This window comes from Eptesicus fuscus, chromosome 10, assembly GCF_027574615.1.
Source record: "Eptesicus fuscus isolate TK198812 chromosome 10, DD_ASM_mEF_20220401, whole genome shotgun sequence".
NCBI classification, from domain to species: Eukaryota; Metazoa; Chordata; class Mammalia; order Chiroptera; family Vespertilionidae; genus Eptesicus; species Eptesicus fuscus.
The window spans coordinates 36,453,825-36,481,664 of record NC_072482.1 but is presented as its reverse complement, the minus strand read 5'-3'; the positions used below and the strand labels follow the sequence as shown (position 1 = coordinate 36,481,664).

At 40.7% G+C, this 27,840-nt stretch overlaps 1 protein-coding gene across 1 annotated transcript in view; it reads left to right on the top strand.

The window, feature by feature from the left end:
• Positions 1–27,840, top strand: part of IMPG1 (interphotoreceptor matrix proteoglycan 1) — a 114,157-nt gene that overhangs the window by 40,691 nt on the left and 45,626 nt on the right. Inside the window, 5 exon segments of the mRNA XM_054722360.1 lie at positions 5,607–5,665; positions 9,459–9,479; positions 10,572–10,819; positions 12,415–12,491; positions 13,443–13,525. Coding sequence (XP_054578335.1) covers positions 5,607–5,665; positions 9,459–9,479; positions 10,572–10,819; positions 12,415–12,491; positions 13,443–13,525 — 488 coding nt within the window.

Below are 27,840 nucleotides of genomic sequence, written 5' to 3'. Positions count from 1 at the left end.
CCCTCCTTTGCACTCTACTTTCTCATGGTTAGTCTTTATAAGTAATGCCTCCTCCATCTGGAATGCCCTTCCCTGAGATTCATTTTGCAAACATCATGAAAAATTCTCTCTACCCTCTGGGCTAATGCCTGGGGCCCACTGTTGTCATAACACTATTACTCTGTCTTGAGATTGTTTGTTTATATGTCTATGACCTCTGTTGTCTCCATTCCTCCCTCCTTGCCCTCCCACCACCCTCACTAACACCAGGCTATGAGCTTCCCCTTACAAAGGCAGAAACTGTTGCTTTCATCTCTGTAGCCTTACCTCCTAATACAGAGCTTGGGATGCAGCAACTACTCAGTACTTGTTTGTAGAAATTCAATGGAAAATAGAAGCATCCATGGATTACATAACTGTGAACTATGTTTATGGATAGCCCAAGCATCTTATTGAGCAAGGCCAGGGAACAAACAGGCCCCTACTTCTCATACTCCAGTGCTTACCCCCTCTCAACTGGAGAAGAGCTAAAAGAAAAACATTCTTAACCCCCAACCTCTCCCTGCATCAGCATAGTCAATAAAATGTAGACCTTCATTTCTACAAACTTCAAAGAGAAAGCATCAGCATGGGGTATTTACGAACCAGAAAAGCACTTAGACATGGACTATTAGATAGAATGCATTTTTAAAATAGTCTGTTATCTTTTCTATTTGTTCTTTGAAATATTCTCTTCAGCAAATCCTTAGCCTAGTCAGAGTAATGTCAGAATTGGATAATTGGCCATAGACTGTCTTCACTCACCTGTGAATTTTCTAAGCACCTAAAACTACCTGATGCAGAGTAATACAACTAAATTATAATTTTTTAAAAATCTTAGTTATAGTCTTGTTTCTGCCAAGCACTAGCCATTAAAATTTGGGGATCACTTCCCTGACCTTAGATTCCTCACTTAGAAATTAAAAATGACCTCAAAGTCCCTTTCCAAATCTATTTCTACATAGAGAAATAATACCACTGTACAGGTCTTCATGTTCTATACGTACTAACTCATTTTATTTTCACACAAATCTACAAGTTAAGTAATATTATTTCTATTTTTTTCCAAGTCAGGATACTGAGGCAAGATGAAATTAGCTAAATGCTCAACAATGTCATACAATAACTGGCAGAGCCAAGATTCAAACTCAGGCAGCCTGGCACCAGAGAACCCCTGCTCTTAGCTACAATGCTCTAGTTTCTATTTTTCCCAAATACACATACTTATGGGGAAAAGATTTTGTATCATTATCAAATAAGCATGCCCCTTCTAGCCTCTGAAATATTCATTAGTCAAAGAAGAGTATATCTCAGTTGGTCTTGTTGCAAAGACCTGCTGGTTCCATTGCACGGGTCTCTGGCTTCTCTCAGATGGACCCCCCTCTGCTTCGAGCATCTGTTCCCCTCCCAGGCCCCTGGGTAGTCTGAATACCTCAAAGCCAGCCATCACATAACCAACCAGCCTCACCACAGCCCAACACTTGCATTAGCACAGTCATTTGGACCTAATCGGGAATTAATGGACAGTGCTTTGCAGTAATTTAATTTCCACAATAAACTTAATGAGCAATTTAATACAGATGTCAAAAGGAATGCATAGTTGTTGTCTGAATGCTTTCTCCTGTGCAAATATTCAAGAGAACTCAACACAGCTGCCTTTTTATAGCCCCGTTAACATACATTCTGGCAGAATCAGGGAGGCCCCTGTGCATTTAGTGTTATTAATAAGGTTAACTGGACACTTAATTAGTAATTTAGTGGTTAGTGCTCCATGATTGGAAGGTTCCCAGAAGATTATTTAGCAGAATTAACTGAAGACCTTTGTCATCTCCTCCCTAGACGCCTCCTGCGCCCTCCTAAGCAAAGCTGCTTCTTAATCTATCAGAGGCAGGTTCACAAAGAGGACATAGGCACAGGCAATAAACCCCCTCCACTGGAGCCGCTGCCATGAGCACCCAGGAGAGGAGGACAGCTCTCCCGGCCATGCACCCTACTGCCTACACCAGTAGTCGGCAAACTCACTAGTCAACAGAGCCAAATATCAACAGTACAACGATTGAAATTTCTTTTGAGAGCCAAATTTTTTCAACTTAAACTTCTTCTAACGCCACTTCTTCAAAATAGACTCGCCCAGGCCGTGGTCTTTTGTGGAAGAGCCACACTCAAGGAGCCAAAGAGCCGCATGTGGCTCGTGAGCCTCAGTTTGCCGACCACGGGCCTACACTAATAGTTGTGGGATTCCATGGGAGCAGTTCTGTACTTGATTGATTGTATTCACATGCATCACGGCATCTCTGGAATCCTGGACGAGAAAGAGAGATGAGTTGGGGTCTGAATCTTCTGCTCCAGAAACTATAGCTCATTCTTCAACACTCAGTCCTAGGTGCTGTAACTGGGATGGCATGACAAACTTTGTGGCTCAAAACTATTTGTCACAGGAGACCAGAGCAGACCTGAAGCATGGACACAGCTCTCTCCCACCTGCCCCATCATAGACCAGCTCTGCAGAACCCAATCTCCTAGCTAGCTCATGGTGGAGTAGAAGTGACACCACAGAAACTTATTCCAGGCCCCCTGCCGCTGACCACTATGGGGACCCTCTTCCTGTCCTTCCCCACATTGAGTCTTTCTAAAACAACTACTAAAGGCTTACTCTGCCCCTGCCAGGCTCCGTGCTGTGTGGCCCTTGAGGAAGTAAAAGATAATGGGGCAATCAAGGAGCTAGTAATCCAACAGGAGACTAGTAAATAGACAAAATATCGCTGCCTCTCTCCCCACACTGTGTGTCAGGTATGTATTAGTTATTCCTTACAGCAGCCTTATGATATAGGTGCTATTACCTCATTTTGGTTAAGGAAACCAAGATTCAAGGAATTAAGTAATAAACTCAAGGTCATACAACTAGAAAGTTGAGAACCAATATCTGAACTCAAGCTTATACATTTATCTCCTCATCACTCAAGCTTATACATTTATCTTCATCGCTGTAGTTGCTACACAAAGAGTATTTTAAAATTGGTGCAAGAAAATGTGACTAAGAAGATAAATCAGTCTGCTGAGAGAAAAAAAAAAAAAAACCATGATACATTCCAAAGCCCAATGTAAGTGATTTGGGGATTATCTGTGCATCACCGTTCTAGTCCTTGGCATAGATAATGTGGATTTGGCAGTAATTTTAGATACAGTGACAATGCAGTGGCATGCTGGTGAGTTTAGAGAAGAAAATATGCACTCAACTCGATTAAACAAAATGTGCTGAGTCCCTACTATGTGGATGACAATCTGATAGGCACTGGGAAGGAGAGAGATAAAGATGAATAAGTAAACCATGATCCCTGAGCCCAAGGAGCATAATTTCTGTAAGAGACACAACATGCACCTCCCAGACAGTTTAAGGGAACATACAGTAATATGTTCTAGAGTGGTAGGGAGAAGAAATAATTGAACCTGACTTTAGGGCCCTACAGATACTTTTCAATAGAAAAGATATTTGAGCTGGCTTTGAAAGATGGGTCGGGGGAGGGGGATGGTCAATGAACAGAAGGTAGAAGATGCACCTTGGACTAAAAAGGAAAAAAATGGATAGATGTCTGGAAGAAGTACGTATTGTATTTGGGGAGAGACAGTGGTAAGTTTAATGTGACTAGAGGAGACAATATTGTCCAAGGGGGTAAATGGCAGGAAGTGCAAATGGTAAGGTACTTGGGGAGAGAGGGTAAACTGTGGAGGGTCTTAAATGCCATTCTAAAGTAGTACTAGTAGATCTTAGTCAATGGGCAGTGCAGCCCATCAAGAGATTTTTAGTGAAGAGCAACAGATATAGAATGATCAACTTGGAAAAATATTGTGATTAAAAAGACATCTCCCTGCCGAAACCGGTTTGGCTCAATGGATAGAGCATCGGTCTGCGGACTGAAAGGTCCCAGGTTCGATTCCGGTCAAGGGCATGTACATTGGCTGCAGGCACATCCCCGGTAGGGGGTGTGCAGGAGGCAGCTGGTCGATGATTCTCTCTCATCGATGTTTCTAGCTCTCTATCCCTCTCCCTTCCTCTCTGTAAAAAATCAATAAAATATATATATTAAAAAAAAGACATCTCCCAATTTCCCCCACCCCAACTCATTAAAAAAAAAAAAAAAAAGAACATTTCTCTTCTTTCCACACACACACCCAGAAAACGATTTCAGTAATACAGGAAGGGCGTTAGGTAGGGGCATGCTGGGCATGGGAATAAGACGAATATGATGGAAATAAAAGGCATGCAGGATTCAAACACACAGGCGAGGTGACTGGATGTGAGGGGCACAGAGGAGAGGTATCTGGGGATGCTGGGCTCTCTGGCATGGAAGGTGAAGGGTGTTCATAATCCTGACTGAGATAGAGCACCCAGGAGGAAAGGCAGACTTGGAGGAAGAGAATTACCCTGGTTTGCGCATATGTAATTAGTGACAAATGTTGGGATGTTCATGTGGAGAACTCAAAGTTGTATGTCAGGTGGCCATTGAAGCCATGGGAGAAAATGGGATCCCCAAGGAGAGGCAGAGGGAAGTGGGCACAGGGACGGGAGGACAGGGCCGAGGCCCTATTCACCTCTTCAGCCTCCCTCACTGTCACCTGCTCTCCCTCCCACGCTTCACTGCTAGACTGCCGTGTCTTCCTCTTGGTTTTTCTTGCCTCCCAGGCTTCATACAAGTAGGATAGGTAATGCCTGTTCATCTAGGTGACAATGTCCGGAGAGCCTAGCACAGAGTCTATAGTCGAGCTTACTGAATAAATGCGCGAGTGAGTGAGATGAAGAAGTTGACTGCACAAACTTGCAAAATCCTTATAGTTTTAATGCAGAGTGGAGACAGGAATAGGATAAAGATGGACAGAGTTGTCAGAGAGATGGGAGAAGAACCAGAAAAAAGGCAGGGAAACCATGCAGAAAGAAATAAAAATGTCTTGGGATTTGGAGAGAGGAGAGACAATGGCCTAGAGAGAACCTTCCCTCCTGGGGATCGAAGGGCAGAAGCAAGACTGTCGTAGGTTGGGAAGTAATTGAGTATAACAATTGAGAAATATTCTGATAATATGCCTCACTAGCAAGGTCAAATTAAATGAGAAAATGTATTGTGATTTCACATACATCTAAGAGCCAATGTAATGCATTGCATTAGAATCTGCTACTAACATTTTATTTAGGTAATTTGACTTTAATAATTCCTTTAACGCTATAGATATTTCCAAATCATATAGCTCAATTCAGAAAATATTATAGCTACTCTGTGTGTATAAATAAAAATACTGTGGCCAAAAAATTTTCCTCCGAGTACCAACTTAAAGTTATTACATGTTTTATGTAAAGTAACCACTAAAGCAAGTCAGAACTATCCAATTACAGCTTTCCAGCTATAAAATAAATAGCAAAAAACACATTCCTCCAGGTTTCAGAAATAACCAAGAATAAATCTGGCCTCGATCATTATATCAATTCTCCATTTTTATTTTTTCCCCTAACTCATCAAAAGTATTTAGTCTCTTTCCAATAGTTAAGACCTTACCCAGTAGAACCAAGGAGTATTTCATAAATTTTTTTCTCTCTACAGATGCAAAAGGTATTTAAGAAACTTCCAGGATTCAAAGAAATTCATGTGTTAGGATTTAGGTAAGTAAGAGAGCAGGACTCTAATCAATTTTTAAGTTACTTTCTTCCTAGCCTCTTTTAAAAGTGACATCATGAGGATTATAAAGTCTCCTTTCCCCCGATTGTTTAGCTCTGCCCAATCCCAAACACTGAATACATTTCAGATAAAGGAATTATCTAATTAGAACATGACCCGAGGTGATGTTTTCAGGGGTAACGCAGGAGCTGCATTCCTTTCTCCCTCTGGAGTCAGAAACATGGCTCTCTCAGAGAGCTCACCTGCTGTCCTTGGCAATGTTATTAACAAACCTCTTAGGAAAATTCTTCAGTACAGACAAGTCAAAAAAAGTAGCAATTGTGTCTGATTGCCTGGCTGCCTATCGATGCTAAATATCATCATTGTCTAAACCAATCAAGTGTGGTGGTTGCCAGAGGGAAGGGGGTGGGGAGAATTGGGGGTCCTAATGTATGGTGACAGGAGAAGATTTGACTCTGGGTCGTGGGCACATGGTGCAATATACAGATCTTGTAACATAGAAAGCCACACCTGAAACCTGTATGATCATGTTGACCAATGTCACCCCAATCAATTTCATTTAAAAAAATAAACAATTAATTAATTTTAAAATTTGAAACAATAAATAAATAAAATAAACAAATCAAGCTGAACCAAGAGAGCTAGTAACAGTAAAGGAGAGTGAGGTTGGAGGAATGGGGTGGACAGAGACAGGGGTGGAAGCAGGACTTCCCAAAATATTTTATGTTATTTCGACGTCTGAACCATAGTAATACAGTACCATGCAAAAACTATTTAGTGAAGAAGTATTATAATAATTATAAAAAATTGTTAAGTGAATATTTTTAATAAAATAAATGAAATAATCAAATAGCACCACACTGCAGCACAGTCCGATCATATTCCCTTGGCAGGTCTACATCCATCAGCATCACAACATTCTAATGTGGGTTCATCATTTTGGGCAAGATTTTTGCATCTTTTTCTAACTTCTCATTATTCAAAACGTCTACAAGTGGGGCCACATATGTTTTACTTTTGTTCTTAATGCTCCACAGGGTAAACATCAGCCCTGGTATGTCAGAGTGTGATTCCATGCCGGAGGGGATTTGTGAAGTCCTCCCCGGCTCCCTTACCGTCTATCGTCTTAAAGCAAAAAGGTGCCCAGAGCCAGGGCTCCACACACTCACAAAGCACACTTCTGGGGGAGCTCCACCCATTTATTGCTTTTGAAGCTATCGGGACCCCCTGATCTGCACAATTCCAGAGGAAGGAAACATTGAAAAGTGAAAGTTATAAAAGATGAAACCCTTCCTATTTGCCAAAGCAGACTCGATTTTCTTTATTTCAACATGCCGCCCCACAGTATTCCCTGTGAAATCAGATGGATTTAAAAAAAAAAAAAAAAAGGTGATGGGAGGATATTCTGCATAGATGGCAAGGTCTTCTGGATAAACCACTGCAGTTAAAGAACAAATTTTTAACTTAAAGCTGAGAAAATGATAGGAACACTTTTGGGACTTTTTTTGTGAATGTTCAAGTGCTCATTATTTCCTCCTTTCAAATAAATGGAAAACTAATAATAATAAAATATATATTTCAGAACAAAATAAAAATGTTAGGCTGATTAACTTTTCAAAGTAAAAGGTTTAAAGATATATCCCTTGAAGCTGCATCTTTCCATGTGTTTATCTCTGCAAGAATTTATTCTTATTTCTTCCAAAGATGTGCTCCCAATGATTTCTATTATGTGATTTCTATTTAGTCTCCAAGAAGAAAAAAACATTTGACCCAAATACAATAAATGCTATGCTATGAGTACCACAAATTTTAATCATTAATAATGATGCTCAGAATATTGTAGAGTAAACTCATTATGAAGGAAATTGCTTTCTCATGGAGCCAGATCCCTACAGAAGACCTAACACCCTATGTCTCCTAGTATGTCTCACATCCACTCATTCGTATAAAACCTGATCTACAATTTAATAAGTGCTTTTATATCAGTAACCTCATTCAATCCTCTCAACACAACTGGGAACTAGTTAGGGCATCTATTATTAACACCATTAAAGGGATGAACAGTGAAAGATTCACTTTATATATTGCTTTATCTCTTGAAGCATATATGGGAAGCTATTATAATCATTCAATCTAGTTGGAGGGTATACTCCTTCAAAGATTTGCACACTAATGTCCATAGCAGCATTATTTGTAATAGCCAAGAACTGGAAACAACCCAAATGTCCATCAACAGAGCAATAAATAAACGAATTGTGGCATATTCTTACCATAGACTACTACTTAGCAAAGCAACTATTGGAATACACAACATGAATTTGCCTCAAAATAATTAAGTGAACGATGCCAGACAAAATGGAGTACATTATGATTCCACTTACATTTAACTCCAAAAAAATGCAAACTAATCTATAGTGACAGAAAACAGATCAGCAGTTGCTTGGGGAGGGTGAGTCAGGGAAGGAACGGAGGAAAGGATTACACAGGGGTACCAGCAAGCCCCTGTGATGAAATGTGCTCACTATCTTGATTGCCATAATTGATTCGCTGGTGTACAGGAGTGTCAATCTTATTAAATTGTATACCTTTAACATGTGAAGTTTGTTTCATGACAACCTTTAAAAATGAGCAGGACTGGGGTCTTAGCCCAGAAAGCCTGGGCCTCTCTCTCATAGATTACAACTACTAGTATTACTGAAAGTAAGCAGGAGGCCGCTCTGGATGAATGTCAAGTTAGTACGGGAAGAATCCCCTCCCCTCAGAGCATCCCAGTGAGATAGTCATAGGTTCTCTCTTGTGTTCCCAGAAGGAAAGCAGAGTCCATTCACTCCTGTTACATCCAGGGATGAAAGCAACATGAAACCCCATCCCACGTGTAGAGTGCCTTTGTTGGCAACTCTCATTTGCAATGAAAAAAAAAAAAATGAGTATAGCTTCTACATTAAATTCATATATTTATTTTGGAGGAGTCCAAAAGGTAGTTGTCAGTTTGGTGACTAAATGACCTTTTTGCAGGCATGAGTGGGTGGTGGTGTGGCAAAATGAGCCCAGGCTTGAGGTCAGGCAGGCCAGGGTTTGAATCCTGGCTCTGCCTCTTTCCACTGACAAGTTCCCTCCCTACCTGTTTTCTGTGCAATGGGATTGATTGTGCTGTTGAAGAGATTAAAAGAGGATGCAAGTGAACTGCCTGATGCAGACCGCCCACTCAGTCAACAGCTGTTTGTTTGTTTTTGCAACCGGGTCCATGGTGAATTGTACCATTCCCTCAAGGTTTACTGATTACAGCAATTCAAAAAACAATCAGTCAACAAAACAACAGCTCCAGAGTCCAGCCTTAGATAAATTACCTTCAGAATTAAACTAATCATTTAATGCTATTTACAGGGTCTAGAAATTAATTTATAAAATACATTTTAAAAATTTCCTGGCACCAGCACTATCCAAAAATGTAAAGAAGTATAGGAGATATATTTGCAGTCTCTTTAGGAGGAATATGAGCAACTCAAAGAGTTTAAGAAGACCAAAAGTACATATAATCTTTGAACTAAAGCTCAAATCCTAATCTGAAACATCAGATAATGGTGTTTACTTTCTGAGATGTATATGGTTCTCAAAGTTTCCATCCAAATTCTGATAAGAATTTATACATTTCCTTCAAAGCTTTGGGCAAATATGGAAAGAATCTTTTATATATGAAATTATACATTGAATGTCTCCATAAATTTCATAAAAATTTTTACTTCCTTGCATGTTACCATTGTGCATGATGAAATGAAGACCAAAGAAAGAAAGAGATGGGTAATTTGGACTTTTTTTGTTAATTTAAATTTTTTATTGTTTAAAGTATTATGGACTTTTCTTTTAATGTTTTGAAATATGGTACATTTTTCCCCATAAATGTATATGCTGATCTTTTACAAATAATGTTTACATATAAAGTTTAGGATACCTCAATGACTTTTTAATGGTTTCTTATTTAAGTGGGAGTAACTGACCCATTATTCAGTAGGGGGCGGGGGTAACTCTCAAGTCAAAATCATTCCATGAGATAAAACTCAAAATCTAATTAGATAAACATAAAGGTATGTAAGGGTGATGCAAGGATGTTTCACAAAAAAAATGCCATTTATGATAGGAAGTTGTCTGCCTGAATGCATGCTTTTACATGAAACCAACCTGTCTGGATTAAAGCCGATAAATTTGCTCCTTGGTTTCAAGGTCAGTTTGACCTGGGAAAGGGCCCACTAGATCTAAGAAAGCTCAGTAATAAGAATCCAGCTTTCGCTCCTATAACTGACTAGTGAAATAATGAACTACAGACTGACTGTATGGCCCAAAGAACTGCCAAGGATACACATTATCAGTTCCTGTGGCCTTTAAAACACTTTGCATCCCTCTGAGTGGATTTAAACGAGAAGGTAAAACCTGCTCTTTGAGGACATAGTTACAGAGAATTTGATTTTATTTTTACATGCAAAAAGGCATTGAGTCAATAAATATTATAATAAATATAGTTGATAATATGCTACTTCCCTTTCTCCTTTCTCACACCTTCTTTCTGAGATGTTATTTTTAAAGAACCTTGGGGAAAAGATTATGTTTAATTTAGGATTTTATTTCTTAACTTATAAATACTTCTTGGAAAAAAAGTAGAAGAGAAATATCTTCTTGATTCAGTCCTCTTTAATGTGGACTTAACACTCATCCTGACATTTTAATTTAGAACTAAAATACATGTCAATTTTTTCCACATTTCAAATTTGTTATAAACATTGAAATTACTTTTGAAGTGGGATATTCAAGAGGTTGAAGCTGTCCTGAAGCTTCATAACCATCTTACCACGGCATAGAACAATGGCCTTGGGTGTGATGAGTCCTCTGCTTCTACAGTTCAAGCTCCATAGAGGTGCGACTTACGGCCGTCTTTGAGAGAGACAGTGCAGAAGCAAAAAGTCCTGCAAGTGACCTGCTGTCTTTTGATTCCAACAAAATTGAAAGCGAAGGAGTCCTTTATGGAATGACAGAGGAGGACAAGCAACCAGAAACCTATCTCACAGCATTAGACCTCAAAAAGCTGATCAGCAGAGCGCTACAGGAAGACAAATCCTTGCACGTGGGGACAATTCAGTTCACCGACGGTCAGTTGGCAATTTCATAGTTCTGGGTTTATCCTCATTCTGACGGAGAGACTAGGAGTTGTGAATGTCTCATGGTCACTGTCATTTTTATTGGGCCTTGTAGAATCTATCATTTCTGTGACAGGCACATCATGTATGGTGTCACTTCTGTCTTTCCTCACTCCAACCTGTGTCTCATTTGATGAGCCTTTGGTGACCACTTCACACCAAGAATAGCTCTAGGAGAAGCCAAGAATGTCAGTCAAGTCCAGTTCGGCCACCCAGTAGAGCCCAGGGAGAGAGAGGAACCCCTGGACAGTTCTGTTCCCCTGGCAAAACCCAGATTCCCTTATTAGTAAATTGATCAGGTCCTAAAAGGAAACAGACGGCACATTCAAATTAGGGTCATGTGAGACTAGTTTGATAAAGGGACTATTTATAAAAGTTTCCCTAATGTCCAAAGGAACAGAACAATTCCCTGGGCCTAGAAGCAGTAAGGCCCCATTACGACCTCCTGGCCTGAAGGGTTACCTAATGCACTAAGCCATCCCAAAAAACAGAGGGCAAGCAATCATTGATATAGCCCATATAAGACAACCTCCTGGAGCAGAAAGTAGTGGGAAGAGAAGTGGAGCGTGGATCTAAAGAAGTCAACCAGATAATCAGGCACACTCAAAATCTTCAGTGGGTGCCTGGAGGGACCCAGGAGCCTGGAACTCAGCTCCTCAATAGGCCAAGTACTCCTGGCTTAGTAGACGGACAACAGAAATGCCATTTTAGTGTGACATTCTCCGCCAGTTCTGTCTCTCTGGTGTATATAGGCAAACTCAACACTGAAAAGCTTCACAAAAATCTCTTGGTACAATGCGCAGGGTAAGAGAATCTACTAGACAAGAAAAGGTGAACTTCAGACTCATCTCAGAGACAATCTGGTTTGTCTCTTTGTTGAATCCTCTGGGAGGTTCTGAGAATCAGGCTTCAGCTTTTTTTTTTTTTTTTTTTTATTTTTATTGATCTTTTACAGAGAGGAAGGGAGAGGGATAGAGAGATAGAAACATTGATGAGAGAGAAACATCGATCAGCTGCCTCCTGCACACTCTCTACTGGGTATGTGCCCGCAACCAAGGTACGTGCCCTTGATCGGAATCGAACCTGGGACCCTTGAGTCCACAGGCCGATGCTCTATCCACTGAGCCAAACTGGTTAGGGCTTTGGCTTGAAAGTAGGACTCTGCAAATGGTTCTTGGTTGCAGTATTTATTCAAGCCATTTCTTTCTTTGTCAGTTCAGTTATGTTTTCACCCTCACTGGCCTAGCCAATCAGCCTGTCTGCTTAGTCCGAATCTGTACAATAAAACTAAACACCCTAAAAACCCACCTTAATAACTGCTCTTATCACGTAAGCATGCAAGACACACTCCTTGCATCTGTCCTTCAATTTATCATTCAGATCAATGACCCTTAGCTTATGTGACATGACTTCTTAATGATCTGTTGCACCATTCCTTAAGAACTGATTGGTGTCACATTTTCCACCCTAGCTGTTTTACTGCCCAAACACAAAAGGAAAGTGAGAAAATAAAAAAACACTCAAATCTTGTGATTTTTCATCCACAGAAATTGTTGGGTCATTGCCTGGCTCTGATCCCAACACCCAGTCGGTGCTGCCTACACTCCTTGCTGGTTTCACAAAGGTGAGCTTGTTGTCCTTTTGTTCTTCAAATAGAAACAAAGCCTCAAAAATGTTCCAACAACAAAAAAGACTGAACAGAGCAAACTCTCCTCTGCAGTACTTAGTGCTTTTTATAGGAAGTACTTGATTACTCACTTTCCATATCTGTGTTCGTAAAACACAGAAAATGTATATACACTTTAATAGCTAATAGGTCAATTTTGAAAATGAAATGTATTTTTAATAAACACTGACTTTATACTTACTCAAAGGGTGTGTATACTTTTTTAAGGGACATCCTAAAATTTAAAGTTTCCTTCAATGTAGTCAGATCTTTGTTTCAATTAGAGTCAAGATTTGCTCTGATTTTGATAAAAATAAACACATGTTCATGAACTGAAAAGAATACGTAAAGCAGAATATTTCATTTAACTTCCAGAAATAAACATAAACATAATTTACAAGTTGGATCTTAAGGTCTTATCTATATCCTGGTATTTATTTATGGGGATCTCATAAGTACAAAGTAACATCTTAGGAAGTAAAAATAATAAATTCAGTAATAGTTTTTATGTTTCATTTAAAGCTATGTTCATTTAATTTATGCCAAAAGTTGTCACTGGGATATTCATAAATGAAAGTGCTGGCTAAGCTTTATTGCCTCTTTAAATAAAGAATTCATAAATTCAAATATGATTGACATAATTCAAAGTATTTCAGTTACGAGTTAACTCTGCATAGGCAGAGTCATTTAGCCACCCCAATAGAGTTCATATTACCACTGTATTAGTGCATGCATCCTGTTCAGGACATATTGCTCCATCAGAACCTATATCAGAATCCACAGTAAATTCAAGTCAACTAAACTGACTTGCTTAAATTTAAATGAAAAATATATATATAGATTATAGCCCTTCTCATATTAAAAAAAAAATGTCCCTTCTCCACATGTCTCTCTAAATTCATTCTTCAGGATGCTACTTTGAGTCCAGAACTTCCTCTTGGTCAGCCCAGGCTCGAGACAGTGGACAGAGAAGGACACAGTCTACCTGGTGAGTTTTTCCTTCCCACAAAGTCTATGTTAGATAACAACATCCTCTTTGAGAAATCCATTTATGACACCACCTCAAAGACCAGTGATAAACCCCCCTTGACCCAGAGAAGCTTTCCTCACCCAGCATTGCCAACAGGACAGCAGTCCATTGACTTACCCTCCTCTGAAAAGGAGGACACCCTGCGTGTCCTTCCCTCAGCTCTAGTCCCCAGGATCACAGAGGGCACTAGCAGCCCTTTCCTCGTGGACCTGGGGAGAGAAACTCAAACCAAAGCAGTTCCAACAGCTACCCACATAGAACAGCCATCTCTACTGGGCTTCAAAACTGAGAGTCCATCGGGACAAGGTAGGTCATAAGGCCCAAGTCCACAACGAGGGACTATGGCAACACAGCATTGGGCCTTCACAATCAGTATATGGATTCCTACTTGCCACATACAGGCTGACCATTGATCCTGTCTGTTCTGCTACATGTGTTTCTTTAGCACCAGTTAGGTCATATGTAATTGATCCATAAGGGTGTCAGCAAACATTGAAATCTTCTTGGTTCACTTCTGAATTTCCAAACATGTTCATTTTTTAGGCAATAGGGTCAAACATTCTCACAATTAAAGAGAAATCTTTAATAATATATGAAGATCTTTTAAAAACCCACCTGAAAATTCTGAAGAAGAGTCTATTTAGTGTGAGAAGTAGCTGATTTAGTGGCTTCAGAAACCCCTATGCTTTCCACTTTATACAGTTCTGTGATGAAACCGTAAGTAAAAATGTCTTTAAGGAAACATGAACCCCAAGATGCAAGGTGGTTAATGATACATTGTGGCTCTAAGTGCAAATGCTGGTAGAGATGTGTTATGGCTGATATTTTAATAGGATTGTTCCTGTCTTGTTAGAGTTCTTCTTTACAAAAGTCCATAGGTTTTGAGTGGTCCACCTCAATCCTATTTTCCTCATAAGCCCTGTATGCAATTAGTATGCAATTTTATGGAATACTAAGTTTTTCACAAATACATACATGTTACAATAGCAGAACCACCTATACAGATTATATTTTATTTGCATGATTACCAGTGAATAAATGTTAACCAACATTTGTTACAAACCAATTCTGCAGTTAGTGGTTTAAAACCATAATAATTTATTGTTTTCCATAAATCTGAAATTTGGGCAGGGACCAGTGGCAACAGCTCTTCTCTGCCTCATTATGTAAACTAGAGTATCTCAACTGATGTTAAATATCTTTTCCAAAATGCTCTCTTACTTGGCTGGCAAATCAGTGCTCAACCAGAGCTGTTGGCGGGGCTCTCATTTCTGCTCTATCTAGGCCTCTCCCAGGGGCTGCTTGGGCTTCCTCACAGCATAACAGCTGGATGCAAAGCGTCAGTATTGCAAGACACAGACAGCTATCACTCTCTTAAGGGCCAAGAAATAGTGTCACTTGCTCACATTCTAGTGACGAAGCAGCCATGGAGCCCATCTTGATTCAAGAGGAGGGCACACAGAACTTACCTCTTGATGGGAGAGGCATCAAAGAATGTATGGCCAATTTTAACCAACCACATTTCACATCAACCACTATATTGACTTTTTAAATCATTTGAGAGTTAGTTTGATAAAACAAAATTGATCTTTTGGTGAAATAATTGATATTAAGTGCTCACTGGATATAATAAGAATATTATATCATAGAACCTTATTATTATAAGGTCAGCATTTCAGATAGATTCATAAAAATAATAGTACATCTATGATGAAAGTATTATTGCATTTTCAAAATTGCTTTACTGTTCTCATTTTATTTATACATTCCTTTTACTCATGAATATAGCATAGATATAATCTAGTTAAGCTACTGTGTTTCACAGATGAGAAAACCAAGCCTAGAGATGTGAAGTCCTTGCTCATGGTCACACTACAGCTGGTTGCAAAACCAAGGTCATTCAAGTTTTCTCCACCTATTATACTATGTTTGACTTAGCATTATATATATACTAGAGGCCCGGTGCACGAAATTTGTGCATGGGCGGGGGGGGGGGGGTGTCCCTCAGCCCAGCCTGCACCCTCTCCAATCTGGGACCCCTTGAGGGATGTCCGACTGCCCGTTTAGGCCCGATCCTATTTGGATCGAGCCTAAATGGGCAATCAGACATCCCTCTCACAATCCAGGACTGTTGGCTCCCAATTGCTCACCTGCCTGCCTTCCTGATTACCCCTAACCTCTTCTGCCTGCCAGCCTGATCACCCCTAACCACTCCCCTGCCAGCCTGATTGATGCCTAACTGCTCCCCTGCCAGCCTGTTTGCCCCTAACTACCCTCTCCTGCAGGCCTGGTCACCCCTAACTGCCCTCCCTTGCAGGCCTGGTCCCCCCCAACTGCTCTCCCCTGCAGGCCTGGGTTCCCCCTCACTGACCTTGCCTGCAGGCCTGGTCACCCCCAACTTCCCTCCTCTGCTGGCCTGGTCACCCTTAACTGCCCTCCCCTGCAGGCTTGATTGCCCCCAACTGCCCTCCCTTGCAGACCTGGACCCTCCCAACTGCCCTCTCCTGCTGGCCATCTTGTGGTGGCCATCTTGGGGGCAGCCATCTTTGACCACATGAGGGCAGCCATCTTGTGTGTTGGAATGATGGTCAATTTGCATATTATTCTTTTATTAGATAAGATAGAGGCCTCGTGCATGGGTGGGGGCCAGCTGGTTTGCCCTGAAGGGTGTCTCAGATCAGGGTGGGGGTTCCCTTGCCATGTGGGGTGGCCTGGGCAAGGGGCCTGTGGTGGTTTGCAGGCTGGCCACTACCCTGGTGACCTAAGCGGAGGCCCTGGTATCTGGGATTTACTTATCTTCTATAATTGAAACTTTGTAGCCTGGAGTGGAGCCAAGCCTCCTGCTTGCTCCATGGCTGCAGCCATTTTTGTTGGGATTTATTTATCTTCTATAATTGAGACTTTGTAGCCTTAAGCAGAGGCCAAGGCAGGCCAGGGCTGTGGAAACTTGGCTTCCTCCATCACCAGGGGCAACTCAAGCCTCCTGCTCTCTCCAGCTCTGTGGCTGCTGCCATTTTTGTTGGGATTAACTTATCTTCTATAATTGAAACTTTGCATCTTTAAGCGGAGGCAAAGGCAGGCCAGGGCAGGTGGAAAGCTTGGCTTCCTCCATTGCCAGGGAAACCCAAGCCTCCTGCTCTCTCTGTGGCTGCAGCCATTTTGGTTGGGTTAATTTGCATACTCGCTCCTAATTGGCTGGTGGGTGTGGCTTGTGGATGTAACGGAGGTATGGTCAATTTGCACATTACTCTTTTATTAGATAGGATAGTCTCATCATTAAAAATATATATTCTCTCAAACTTACTTTTCCCTCAAACCTAGCCTCTTCTTCTCTATTTCATATGCTGTCTTATTTATTATTTTTTAATAGACTTCTGGGTCTTTACTATCTCACCTCCTAATCACCACAAAGTTTCACAAGTTTTCACTTCTAATCACAGAAGAGAGGGACAGAGTTTTCACAAATGGCTTCCTAATTAATCAATTTAGCAACCCCATTTCCATCTTCATTTTACTTGATGTTTCTGGTGTGTGGCTCTTGTTAACCACTCTCATCTTGAAACTTTCCTTTGGTTCTCACAATGCCTTCCTTCCTGGTTCTCCTACTCCCTGACTCCTCCTCCTCCTCAGTCTCCTGCACTGGGGCCTGTCACTAGGGTTTTTTTTATAATTTGTTTATTAAAATCCTACCTTATTAAAAAAAAAAACTGTGATGACTTACAGACATGCATAAAATACAATAAGATTTTATTTTTAAAGACTTGAATAACAATGGAAGAAAAGATAAAACAAAAATAAGTCAGATGGCAGAGTAATGAAAATGCTTTGGAACTAGGTAGAGGTGGTAGTTACACAGCACTGTGAGTTTACTAATTTACAATTACTGAATTTAAAGTGATGAATTTTATGTCATGTTTCACCTCAATATGTCTTTTTAAAAATCAGATGACTATATAGGGAAACTTGTGTACAAAATAAACATCATAAAGCTCTTTCAACTTGTTTTAGGTGGTTGATGAATTCGGCTGGGAGCTTCTTAGCAGACTGTGCAATGAGGATAACACAAGTCATATAATTCCGTGTCTGCATGCTTTCAGCATGGTAATTGCTTAGGAGAAAGAATTTCTCCTATGAATTCTCATAAGGAAGAGAGTCCTGTCTGCCATCAACCTCCCTACTGTATAAAATCAGTGTCAGGTGTTTCCTTTAAGGCCCTCACTAGAGATGTGTAATGAATGCCAGAGCCCAATTTACAGCACTTCTCTGAGGGGCTGGGTTCTGACAGTCCACCTTAATTCCAGGATTGATTTTAGAGTATCTAGAGGAATGAATGTGCTTCATAACCTTCAGTCAATGCTCTATAAATAGATATTAGATCTCATAACTGAGTTTTTGATTAGTATTGACCAAGAAGCACTATAGTTGCTGACATGAGCCTAGAGTGCAAATATTCTGTGGCCAATTAAAGGCAGATCCATATGCTTTCATAATCAGCCCAAGTGGGGATAGAAATGACATATCCTAATGAAAAATGAAGTCCCTCACTAGGAAAAATTCTTGATAAAAAGGCATTCCTCTTACACACATGGAAATGGGAGAGGGAAGACCACTCTAGACAAGACTGAGCATTCCTCCCTCATGAAAACAGTTCTGGGTCTCACCAATGCACAGGTAAAGGACAACTAAGACTCCAAAGTTCTGCACCATGGAATTACTGAGATAATTTTAGCCTGGAAAAATTTTAAGGTTAGTGTCACCAAACGCCCACCAAGCCATTAAAATCTTAGTAAAGTGCTCATAGAAATCTCTCAGCTTAAGCATTTTAATGTAGTAGCTATCCTCCTGAGATAAAGTACTTGTAAAATATGCCTCTAGAACACTAAATGAATTGGTACCTTGTATAGAATTCTGAGGTCTTCTATTAGTAATATTTTAGGGCAGTTTATCCCAAGCCATTCTTTCTTGCAGAGCTAGTTATCTGTTAAAATTACTCCTGTTTCATATAAATAAGAGTCATAAACATATAGGAGAAACTCAACATTCTTCCTCCACATAGCATGCATCCAATATATTAAAAAATAATATTAAAGCATTAGGATAGAATTTTTGTATGGTTTGGTTTGGTTTGGTTTAGGTGTGTGTAGGCAGCAATACATTTTTCTTTTTGCCCATTAGAACGATCATCTCCTCTATCAAAAGAGAAGCTTTTTAGTGTTCTTCCAAATTACAGACTTTTTCACTTGCTAGACATTCCATTTAAAATGCCAGCCTTAATAAATTGCAACATTTTAAGTGATGAAGAAGCAAACTTTAGGCAGAACTATTTTGCTATCAAACATTTTGGTTTTCATTCCCCCGTATTAGTTTGGGTTCTCCAGAGAAACAGGACCAACGGGAGCTTTTATACGTGTATAAAGAGGTGTCATATAAGGAACTGGCTCCCGTGGTTAGGGAGACTGAGACGTGCCAAGATCTGCAGTCAGAAAGCTGGAGGCTCAGGAGAGCTGATGGTAGAAGTCTCAGTCCAACTTCTGGGCCAAAGGCAGAAGAAGGTCATGTCCCAGCTCAGACAGCCAGGCAAAGTAGGGATTCTCCCTTACCCGTTTTTGTCCTATTCCAGTCTCACATTGGAGAGGACAATCTGCTTTACTAATCTACTGATTCAAATGTTAATATCATCCAGAAACACCCTCACAGACACACAAAAACAATGTTTAACCAAATATCTGGGCACCCATGGCACAGTCAAGTTAGCCATCACGCCCGGCCCGTGTGGCTCAGTGGTTGAGCGTCAATCTATGAACCAGGAGGTCATAGTGCTCTTCAAATTTTCAGTGGGGGATATTCAGTGCTGTGCCCCATATTTTGGCTCCATATTGAACGATTGTCCTCCACTTCCCTGCTGCACCTGCTGCCAAACCCTCACTCTCTCAGAATTCCAGGCTTTTCCCCATTCCCTCTCCAAGGTACGATCTGGTTTCTTATGGAGAGTAGTGGTCTACTTAATCTCCTTTGAACATTTTACTGAACAGTGACCACGTGTTTCTGAGATAAATGCTGCCACTTCTGCAAAAGCAAAAGTAGGTAGAAGCAGCTGTCGTTAGAAATTGTAGCTTTCCCTTCCTCCCAGGCTCACAGTCCTTTATAGAACACACTCACATACATACTTAGATGATACTATGTTTTCAGTAGCTCTGGCAACATCTCACCTTAATGCCATTTCTCCTTCTTTTCTCTTTTCTCAAAGGAGCTCTTTTTCTCCTTCCACATCACACTAAGTTCATTCTCTGGTTTTACCTCATTTGGCGCTAGGACACACTGCTTTCCCCAAGGGCTCCACAAAGCTTCTCTGCACATCTTTAGCTGGGAGTCTGGTTTATCATAGGTGACTTCCAGGGGCACTGGGGGCCACAGATCCAAGGAAACACTTCATGTGCCAGTAAACCAAAGTCAAAAGGTTCACTTAAGTAGTAGTGGATCTCTGGGATGCTGTGCTCATTCATTTGTTCATTCAACAGTTATTTATGTTGTACTTATTAGGTGCAGGGGATAAAGCAGATATAGTTTATGACCATCACGGTCTGAGTCTTCCCCCAAACAGACCCTGAGATGAGGATTTGATCATAAGGAGCTTGTGATCCCAGGAAACACAGTAAAGTAACGGGGAACTGAAACAGGGAAGGAATGGAAACCAGTACAGCCAGTTAGCCCTGCGACCGCTGGAGCTTATCCGTGGTGTGCTGCTGACTGTGTAACAACCAATATAAAAAAAATAGTGGGATATATATGCATACAGAAGTTTATTATAAAAGTTTGCTGATACAGAGGATATTATAGCACACAATTTATAAATAACAAAATATATATATACCCTTTATTATTAATTCTATAAAGCCCATTGATTCTCCTAAGAAAGTAATACTTAAACTGAGATCTGAGTGGCAGGAAGGCAAACATTAAGATTGGGGAAGGATGGTAAATTGGGGAGTTTGGGCAGCAGAGAGTGGCTGAAGCTGGCGTATTGAAGGGAAGTGAAGAACCCCAGTGTAGCCAGAGCACAAAGAATTGGAGAGAAGTAGAAAACAATGAAGTTCTAGAAACAGAACTTGTCAAGAATCATTAAACAGTTTTAAGCAAAGGAATGACACATGAAATTTAAGTTGGAATAGATCTTCTGACTGCATTGTGGAGAATTAGCTGGAGGTGGGCAAATTCAAGTAATCAATTAGAAGAGCAATCCAGGCTAGAAATGGTGACAGCTTGGACTTGGGTGATTGAAGAGAGACTGACAGAGGTGGATTGATTTGAGTAGTATTTAAGAGGTAAACCATTATGAAGAATTCTGAGGACATGAATGGCTTCATCAAGGAAGCCTGGCCTGATTAATGAGCAATATCTGTTAGAGGCTCATCCGTGGGAAGGGGTAATATATGTGTCTGCAGTGTCAGCACTAAACCAGGGACTGGTTTTGGCCACGCCTCTCAGCTGTCCAAAATATTGCCTTCCTGTTACCTCTTTATGATCGTGAAACTAGTAAGCACAGCCAAGAAATGCCAGCCTTCACTGGTTCTCAGATCTGTGACATGGTCCCTTTTAATATTTCCATCCATTTTTGTTGGCTCACATTTCCATAACTAGGAAGTTTAAGTATCCATTATTAGCAGTGCTTTTTATTGATCTATCCAATATTTTACAGAGAAGATAAAAGGAGAGGTCGATAAATACAGGAAACTATGCCACATGAATAGATAAATATAATGATTCATGAGGACTCAGGAATTCTCTTTATGACCAGCTTCAGGAAGGTATTTCCAAGGTTACTTTAAATCTATAGAGCTAGTAGCATAGCACTTGGCCCTCCTATGCATCCCAATTTAAATGAATTTTTAAAATATATTTTTTATTGATTTCAGAGAGGGAGAGAAAGAGAGAGATAGAAACAACAATGATGAGAGAGAATCATTGATCCCCTGCCTCCTGCATGCCCCCTACCAGGGATCAGCCCACAACCCAGGCATGTGCCCTAACAGGGAATCAAACCGTGACCTCCTGGTTCATAGGTCGACGCTCAACCACTGAGCCACACCGGTCGGGCTACACATCCCAATTTAGAGATTCCATTCTAAAAACCCAGTGGTTTTTGTTTGGTTTGGGTTTTTAATTCTAGGTTTTTGGCATCTATCATATTTTTTTACTTTCAGTTTAGCATCTACGTTCCATCCCTTCTCATTTCTTGGAGTGGCCGCTAACAGACTGAGTTGAATTTGTATCCTCCCCACTGTAGCTGAAATGCCAGCACCTCCACCGTGCCAGGCTCAGCGAGATGTGTTCTCCACACCACAGAGCCCTAAGGAGCCAGCAGTCCCGCAGGTGTTATCTGGATGCCTCTGGGCTCAGTTCTGTTTCCTTTCCCACTGGGTGGAACTGAAACAATTAGCTTAAACCTATTGAGCACTCGTCCCTGGATCTTCCTTTGGTGGAAAATAGCTTTAATGACAAGGAAAATGTCTCTGCATGAATAAACCCTTAAATGCATTTCAAAATTAAGCCATTACGGCAATTTTAACAGAAATCTTAGCTTAAAAACATCTCTCACCATATGTGAAAAATTGAGAAAGTGCTCAGGAAAAAAAAAAAAGACAAAAGGAAGAAAGAGATTAAGGTGGCATTGATGGGGGAGATATGGAAGGAAATAGATCGCCATCAAAAATGCATCCCATCTTTAGGATAAGAATGCACCGTCTGCCCTGGCCGGCTTGGCTCAGTGGGTCAAGCGTCGGCCTGCAGACTGAAGGATCCCAGGTTCAATTCCAGCCAAGGGCACGTGCCTGGGTTGCTGGCTTGATCCCCAATAGGAGGCATGCAGGAAGCAGCTGATCAATGATTCTCTCTCATCATTGATGTTTTTATCTCTCTCTCCTTCTCCCTTCCTCTCTGAAATCAATAAAGAAATATATTTATTTAAAAAAAAAAAAAGAATGCACCGTCACATATGTCAGTGATGTTTCTGAGGCCTAGATTTAGTGATAAATTAAAATGTTGTGCTGGAGAACTCTTAATACCACCGCTTTAGCATTGTTCAGCAAGCAGAGAGAATGACTCTGAGAAAAGAAGATTAAGTTTACCCTAAGCCACAGTGCACTTTCCATTTATTTTCTTTATTTGAGACCTACACACATGAAAGAAGTAAATGTGAGATTTATTTATAAAACATAGAGACTACTTTGAATTTTTTATGTAGACTAAACATATGTATGTAACTGCTTGGATCAGAGGAGAAGACACTCAGGGAGAAGCAGAGGCATCAAAGAAGGCATCCCTGGAGCTTTCCGTGGGTCCCGTGGTGCACACGACTTTGCTGAAGGGAAGCGAAATGACCGTCCAGGTAGAACACGTTTCATAAGCCAAGAGGCAGAGGGTGGAGTGAGATTCAGAGAGGAATGCAGATAAATAAGTAGGGAAAGGATATATATTAAGCAGGGCCTTAAAGTTGAGGGGAGAGTTTGTTCTGAGTTTTCAGGAAATAAAGAGGGATGATGCAAATGGAGCTTAGGAAAGTAAATCTGGCCACAGGTCGGTGGATAAAAAGTAGGGCAATGAGGGATCTTGTCCCACATGTAGTGGGAAGCTCTGAAGGCATACGTGAGGGTAGGAGCAGAGGGAGAGGAGGAGAAAGAAGAGACACAGAGATTTATTTTTTAAAATAAAATAAACAAGAGACAACTTTGGCTAATGGTGGGTGGAGGAGAGTCTGGATCACCATGAGGTTGAACACCTTCATGTCATGTGTGCTATACAGGAGACACCCTGGATTTTAAACCCTAATGGAACCCAATGAGCAGCATTCTCCCTCTCTCTCTCTCTCTCTCTCTCTCTCTCTCTCTCTCTCTCTCTCTCCACTCCTTCCCATTCTCCTCTTTATTTCTTTGAAAAATCAGTACAAGTCAGAGAATAGGGGTTTTTGATATATATTTTGGAAGGGCCCGCTTAAATGGTTTGAACTTTACATAGTGAGTTGAGTTGGATTTTACAAAGAGGTAAGTTAAATGTTCAGTATATGTATTAGTCAGGGTTCTTTAGAAAAACAGAACCAATATGGGGGGGGGGGTGTCGGGGAGGGAGAGGAATGATGATGAGGAGAGAGAGACTTTAAGGAACTGGCTCCTGTAGAGTCTGGCAAGTTCAAAACCGGCAGAGTGAACCAGCAGGCTGGAGACTCAGGAAAGAAGTTTGCTGCCAGAATTTTTATTCCCTCTGGAGAAGTCTTTTTTTTTTTTTTTTTTTTAATTAAGAACTTCAGTTGGTTGGATGAGTCTCATCCACATTATGGTGGTTAATCTGCTTTATATAAAGTCTACTGATTTAAATGTTAATTTCATCTTACTGGTAAAAATACCTTCACAGAAACATCTAGAATAAAGTTTGACCAAATATCTGGGTACCGTGGCCCAGCCAACATGACACATAAACTTAACCATCACAGTAGGTCTTAACTGAGCTCAGCAGGGTAGGTAAGAAAGAGGGGCACTTCATACCTTAGGTCAGCAAGAAAAAATGCAAAGCCAGGACTAGAACAGGCAGAATCAGGTCATAGTTCAACAATTCATCTGGCACAAAGAGAACGCAGGGTTGCCTGATGGAATGCCCTCAGTCACAGTGTGCTTGTCATTAGTAACAATAGGTAGTCAGCATTTGTAGAACTGGAAAGAGCCCATGGTAGAAGAGGGCGCAGGAAATGGAATGAGACCACAGAGAAAGTTGCCCAGAAGCCATGGGGAGAGAAGCACAGAGGTAACAAGGCTAACTGGTCAAAGTGGCATCTCACTCATTCCAGTCACCTATGCCCACAGGATATCACTTCTCAAGTGTTCATAGCTACAAGGATTTCTGCTTCATGTACCCTTATCTTTTTGTGTTTGTGGGGTTTTTTTTAAATATATTTTTATTGATTCAGAGAGGAAGGGAGAGAGAGATAGAAACATCAATGATGAGAGAGAATCATTGATCAGCTGAATCCTGCACACTGTCCCCCGACCTCCACTGGGGATCAAGCTTGCAACCCGGGCATGTGCCCTGACTAGGAATCGAACCATAACCTCTTGGGTCAATGCTTAACTACTGAGCCATGCTGGCAGGGCTACTCTTATCTTGACCCACACAAGGTAACATCAGAATCTGGATGGGAAGGTAAATGTTTCTGCCCTACTTTTGCCCATTTTCACAGAGAATGTGAAGCAATGGTTGTGCAAATGGTTTGAGGCCAGAGAGTAACCAGGGGCAGACAGAGCTAACGCTGAAACTATGGGGAAGGAATGTCACCTTGGGTCCTGTTATGGAGAATTGTAGTTTTCTAATACAATCAGCATTTTAATCAAAGAAACAACTCTTACATTGAGAGAAAGTGACATCTTCCCAATACTAAGTTAGAAAGAGCAAAATCATTTGCAAATGGATTGAGGGGCCTGGATGGAAACTCTCATGACTCATTTCCTTTAGTTTTTAAGTTTTGAGAAGGTGAAACTGCATTTCTGAAGCATCAGTAGATGACAAGTTACATGCAGTGGTCAGTTTACACTAGTAGAAGGGGAGTCTACACAGGTGACTGAGCAAGTTTCTGTAATTGTCATGCCCTCCAGCTCAAAGTGACCAGTCACATCATCCACCTGACCTTAAAAAATGTAAATGTCAGGAAAATGGGATCTTCATCCTTAAATAGATCCTATTAATTTCAGAGAGAATTTAACATCTTTTGACCATTGAGTAAACCAAGTGATAATAGAATTTTCGGTTTCTCTTCTATTTTTCTTGTTTGGCAATGAATGAGATAGAAAAATAACAACTCTCCGCTGCTATTTGGCAAGTTTTCTGTATGGTCAGATTAAGTACTTACTTATCTGTGTGCTTTTTAAATTATATCTTTAAATTCTCAACCAGATTTTCATTCTGTGGGATGACAAATTACCATTGACTTGGGTCTTTATGTGAGTGCATGCAATAATTTTAGTCAGGATTTTCGGTGGTATATATGTGACATTCCTGAATGATCTTTCAGTAAATTTCTTCAACTTTGAAAGCCAGAGACACTCAAGGGTACTAAGCAAATTGTGGGCACCACTTTTTATAAACATCTTTTGTATGTTAAATTTAAATAGAAGTAGTTAGACATGATGATTTGTTAAAAAATGGAGCAAGAAATATTACAGCTGGGAGGACTGGGCAGTGGGGAGGAGGAGGAAGGCCAGGAGAGGGAAAATGAGATAGAAAGACTACAACTGAAGTAGCTGAAAGGACCTTTTAGTTGTGGGAAATATTTGTTTTAATCGGGGGATCTGGAAGACAACAAAACAGAAGCTGAACACGGAGAGAGACCTTGGGAACAGAACAGTAGAAATGCAGGGGCTTCCTGAAAGGGAGGCTGCGGCTACAACTCAAGCATTTTCCTGGGAGAGCCATTAAAAAAGATGAACATCTGATGGAGGGCCAGGGGTAGGGAAGAGCGCCTAGGAGCTCAGGGAAAGGAGAAAAGCAGAATTAACTCAAGGAAGCAGATTCATCTCTTAAGTAGGACAAAGCCGCACTGCTCCTGTGCGGTGTGCCTGTGATTTGCTAACTCTCTTGTGAACTTTACTCATGATTCCCACATTGCTCCATGGGGCAGAGTCCTTTTAATGGCTCCCATGGAAATGAGAGTGAGAATTTATGTCAGACTGATGTTCAGGAAGAAGACCTGGCCCTCCTCCTGGGGGTGACAGAGAGGGTAAGACTTGTGGGAGCCCTGCGGACAGCCTGTGCTTCATCCCAGCTGAGCCTTTTCGCTGAACGCCTGTCAATGAGTTTTGTTCTTCTTAGGCAAAGAGAAAGTTAAGCATAACCAAAGAAAACCAGGAAATGAGTACTGCATTGCCGAGGCCCTAACTGCCTTAATAGTCGTTATGGAAAATGGAACCTGCTGCTTGAGTAATCTATGAGTGCCCAGAATTCCTGGGGTTTTTTTTTTTTAAGGAAAAAGAAAAAATGATTTTGAGAATATTTTTCTTACATTTAATTCTATGTAAAAAGTCTCATTTCTGGAGCAATTTAATCCATGCTTCATCATATACAAAAGATATGAAACTCTCCTGCTTTCATGAGAATCATCTGAGGTTTTGTGGGTTTGTAGGCTTGTTTTGTTTTTAAGTTTATAGCCTTCACATACAAACTAGTATTCTCCCTGGAGGAGTCTCATTTTCTCTCCTCATTGCTAAGTTTTCTGCTTCCTCTTATGAAACACGGGCTGGTGAAGAGATCCAGTGTGACATGTTAGCAGCTTGAGGCAACATCCCCACAATGGTGATTTTCAGCCCTCATTTTTGATACCTACTTTGCTTAAAAAGGACAAGTTGTATTACAAGTGTCATTCTCTCCTACTCTCAAGGCTTTTTCCCGTTTCAAATTTTCTCGGCAAACCTATAATCTCAGTGAAGTATCTTTATGCAGATTCCTCTCTAGGCCTTTGTTTGCAGTGACTTCACCACCAACTCAAAAGCCAACGTACTCAACATTGGATCGACCAGGTGTTATTCCTCAGACTTCATTATAATAATTTTTAAAAATATAGTTTTATTGATTTCAGAGAGAAGAAGGGAGAGGGAGATAGAAACATCAATGATGAAAGAGAATCATTGATCGGCTGCCTCCTGCACACCCCTCACTGGGGATCGAGCCAACAACAGGGCATGTACCCTGACCTGGAATCGAACCATCCATGCTCAACCACTGAGACACACCCACTGGGCATAATTTTAAGACCTCTAATCTAGTCTGGCCGGTGTGGTTCAGTGGTGGGGTTTTTTACCATAATGGTTGTAGTAACTTTTTTTATTTGGTTCACAATATAGGAGGATACTTTGTTAAGTGTATACAGGGGCACACATTTTTGCTTTTGCCTCAGGATCCAATAGATTCAGCACAAACAGAACTAAGTCTTGCTAAAAGCGCCTTCTATAAGCAGAACTGCTCTTGAAAATTTGTCCAGCAGCTGGTGCCAGATAGCGGAGTAGAGGCAAAACAGTCCAAACAAAAACATAAACAGTATAGACAGGGTACTTATAAGGATGACAAGAGGACTTGTTGTAAATCACTCAAGCATTATGTTGGATGAGAAATGTATTAATTTTTCCATGCGTTTATTGAAATATAAATTCTTTTCAGTGGGGTTCTGGAGTCAGCTTTTTATTTCCCCTTCCCTAATGACTCAGCCAGTCTATTTAAGATTATAGGCTCTGATATGGCCCGACC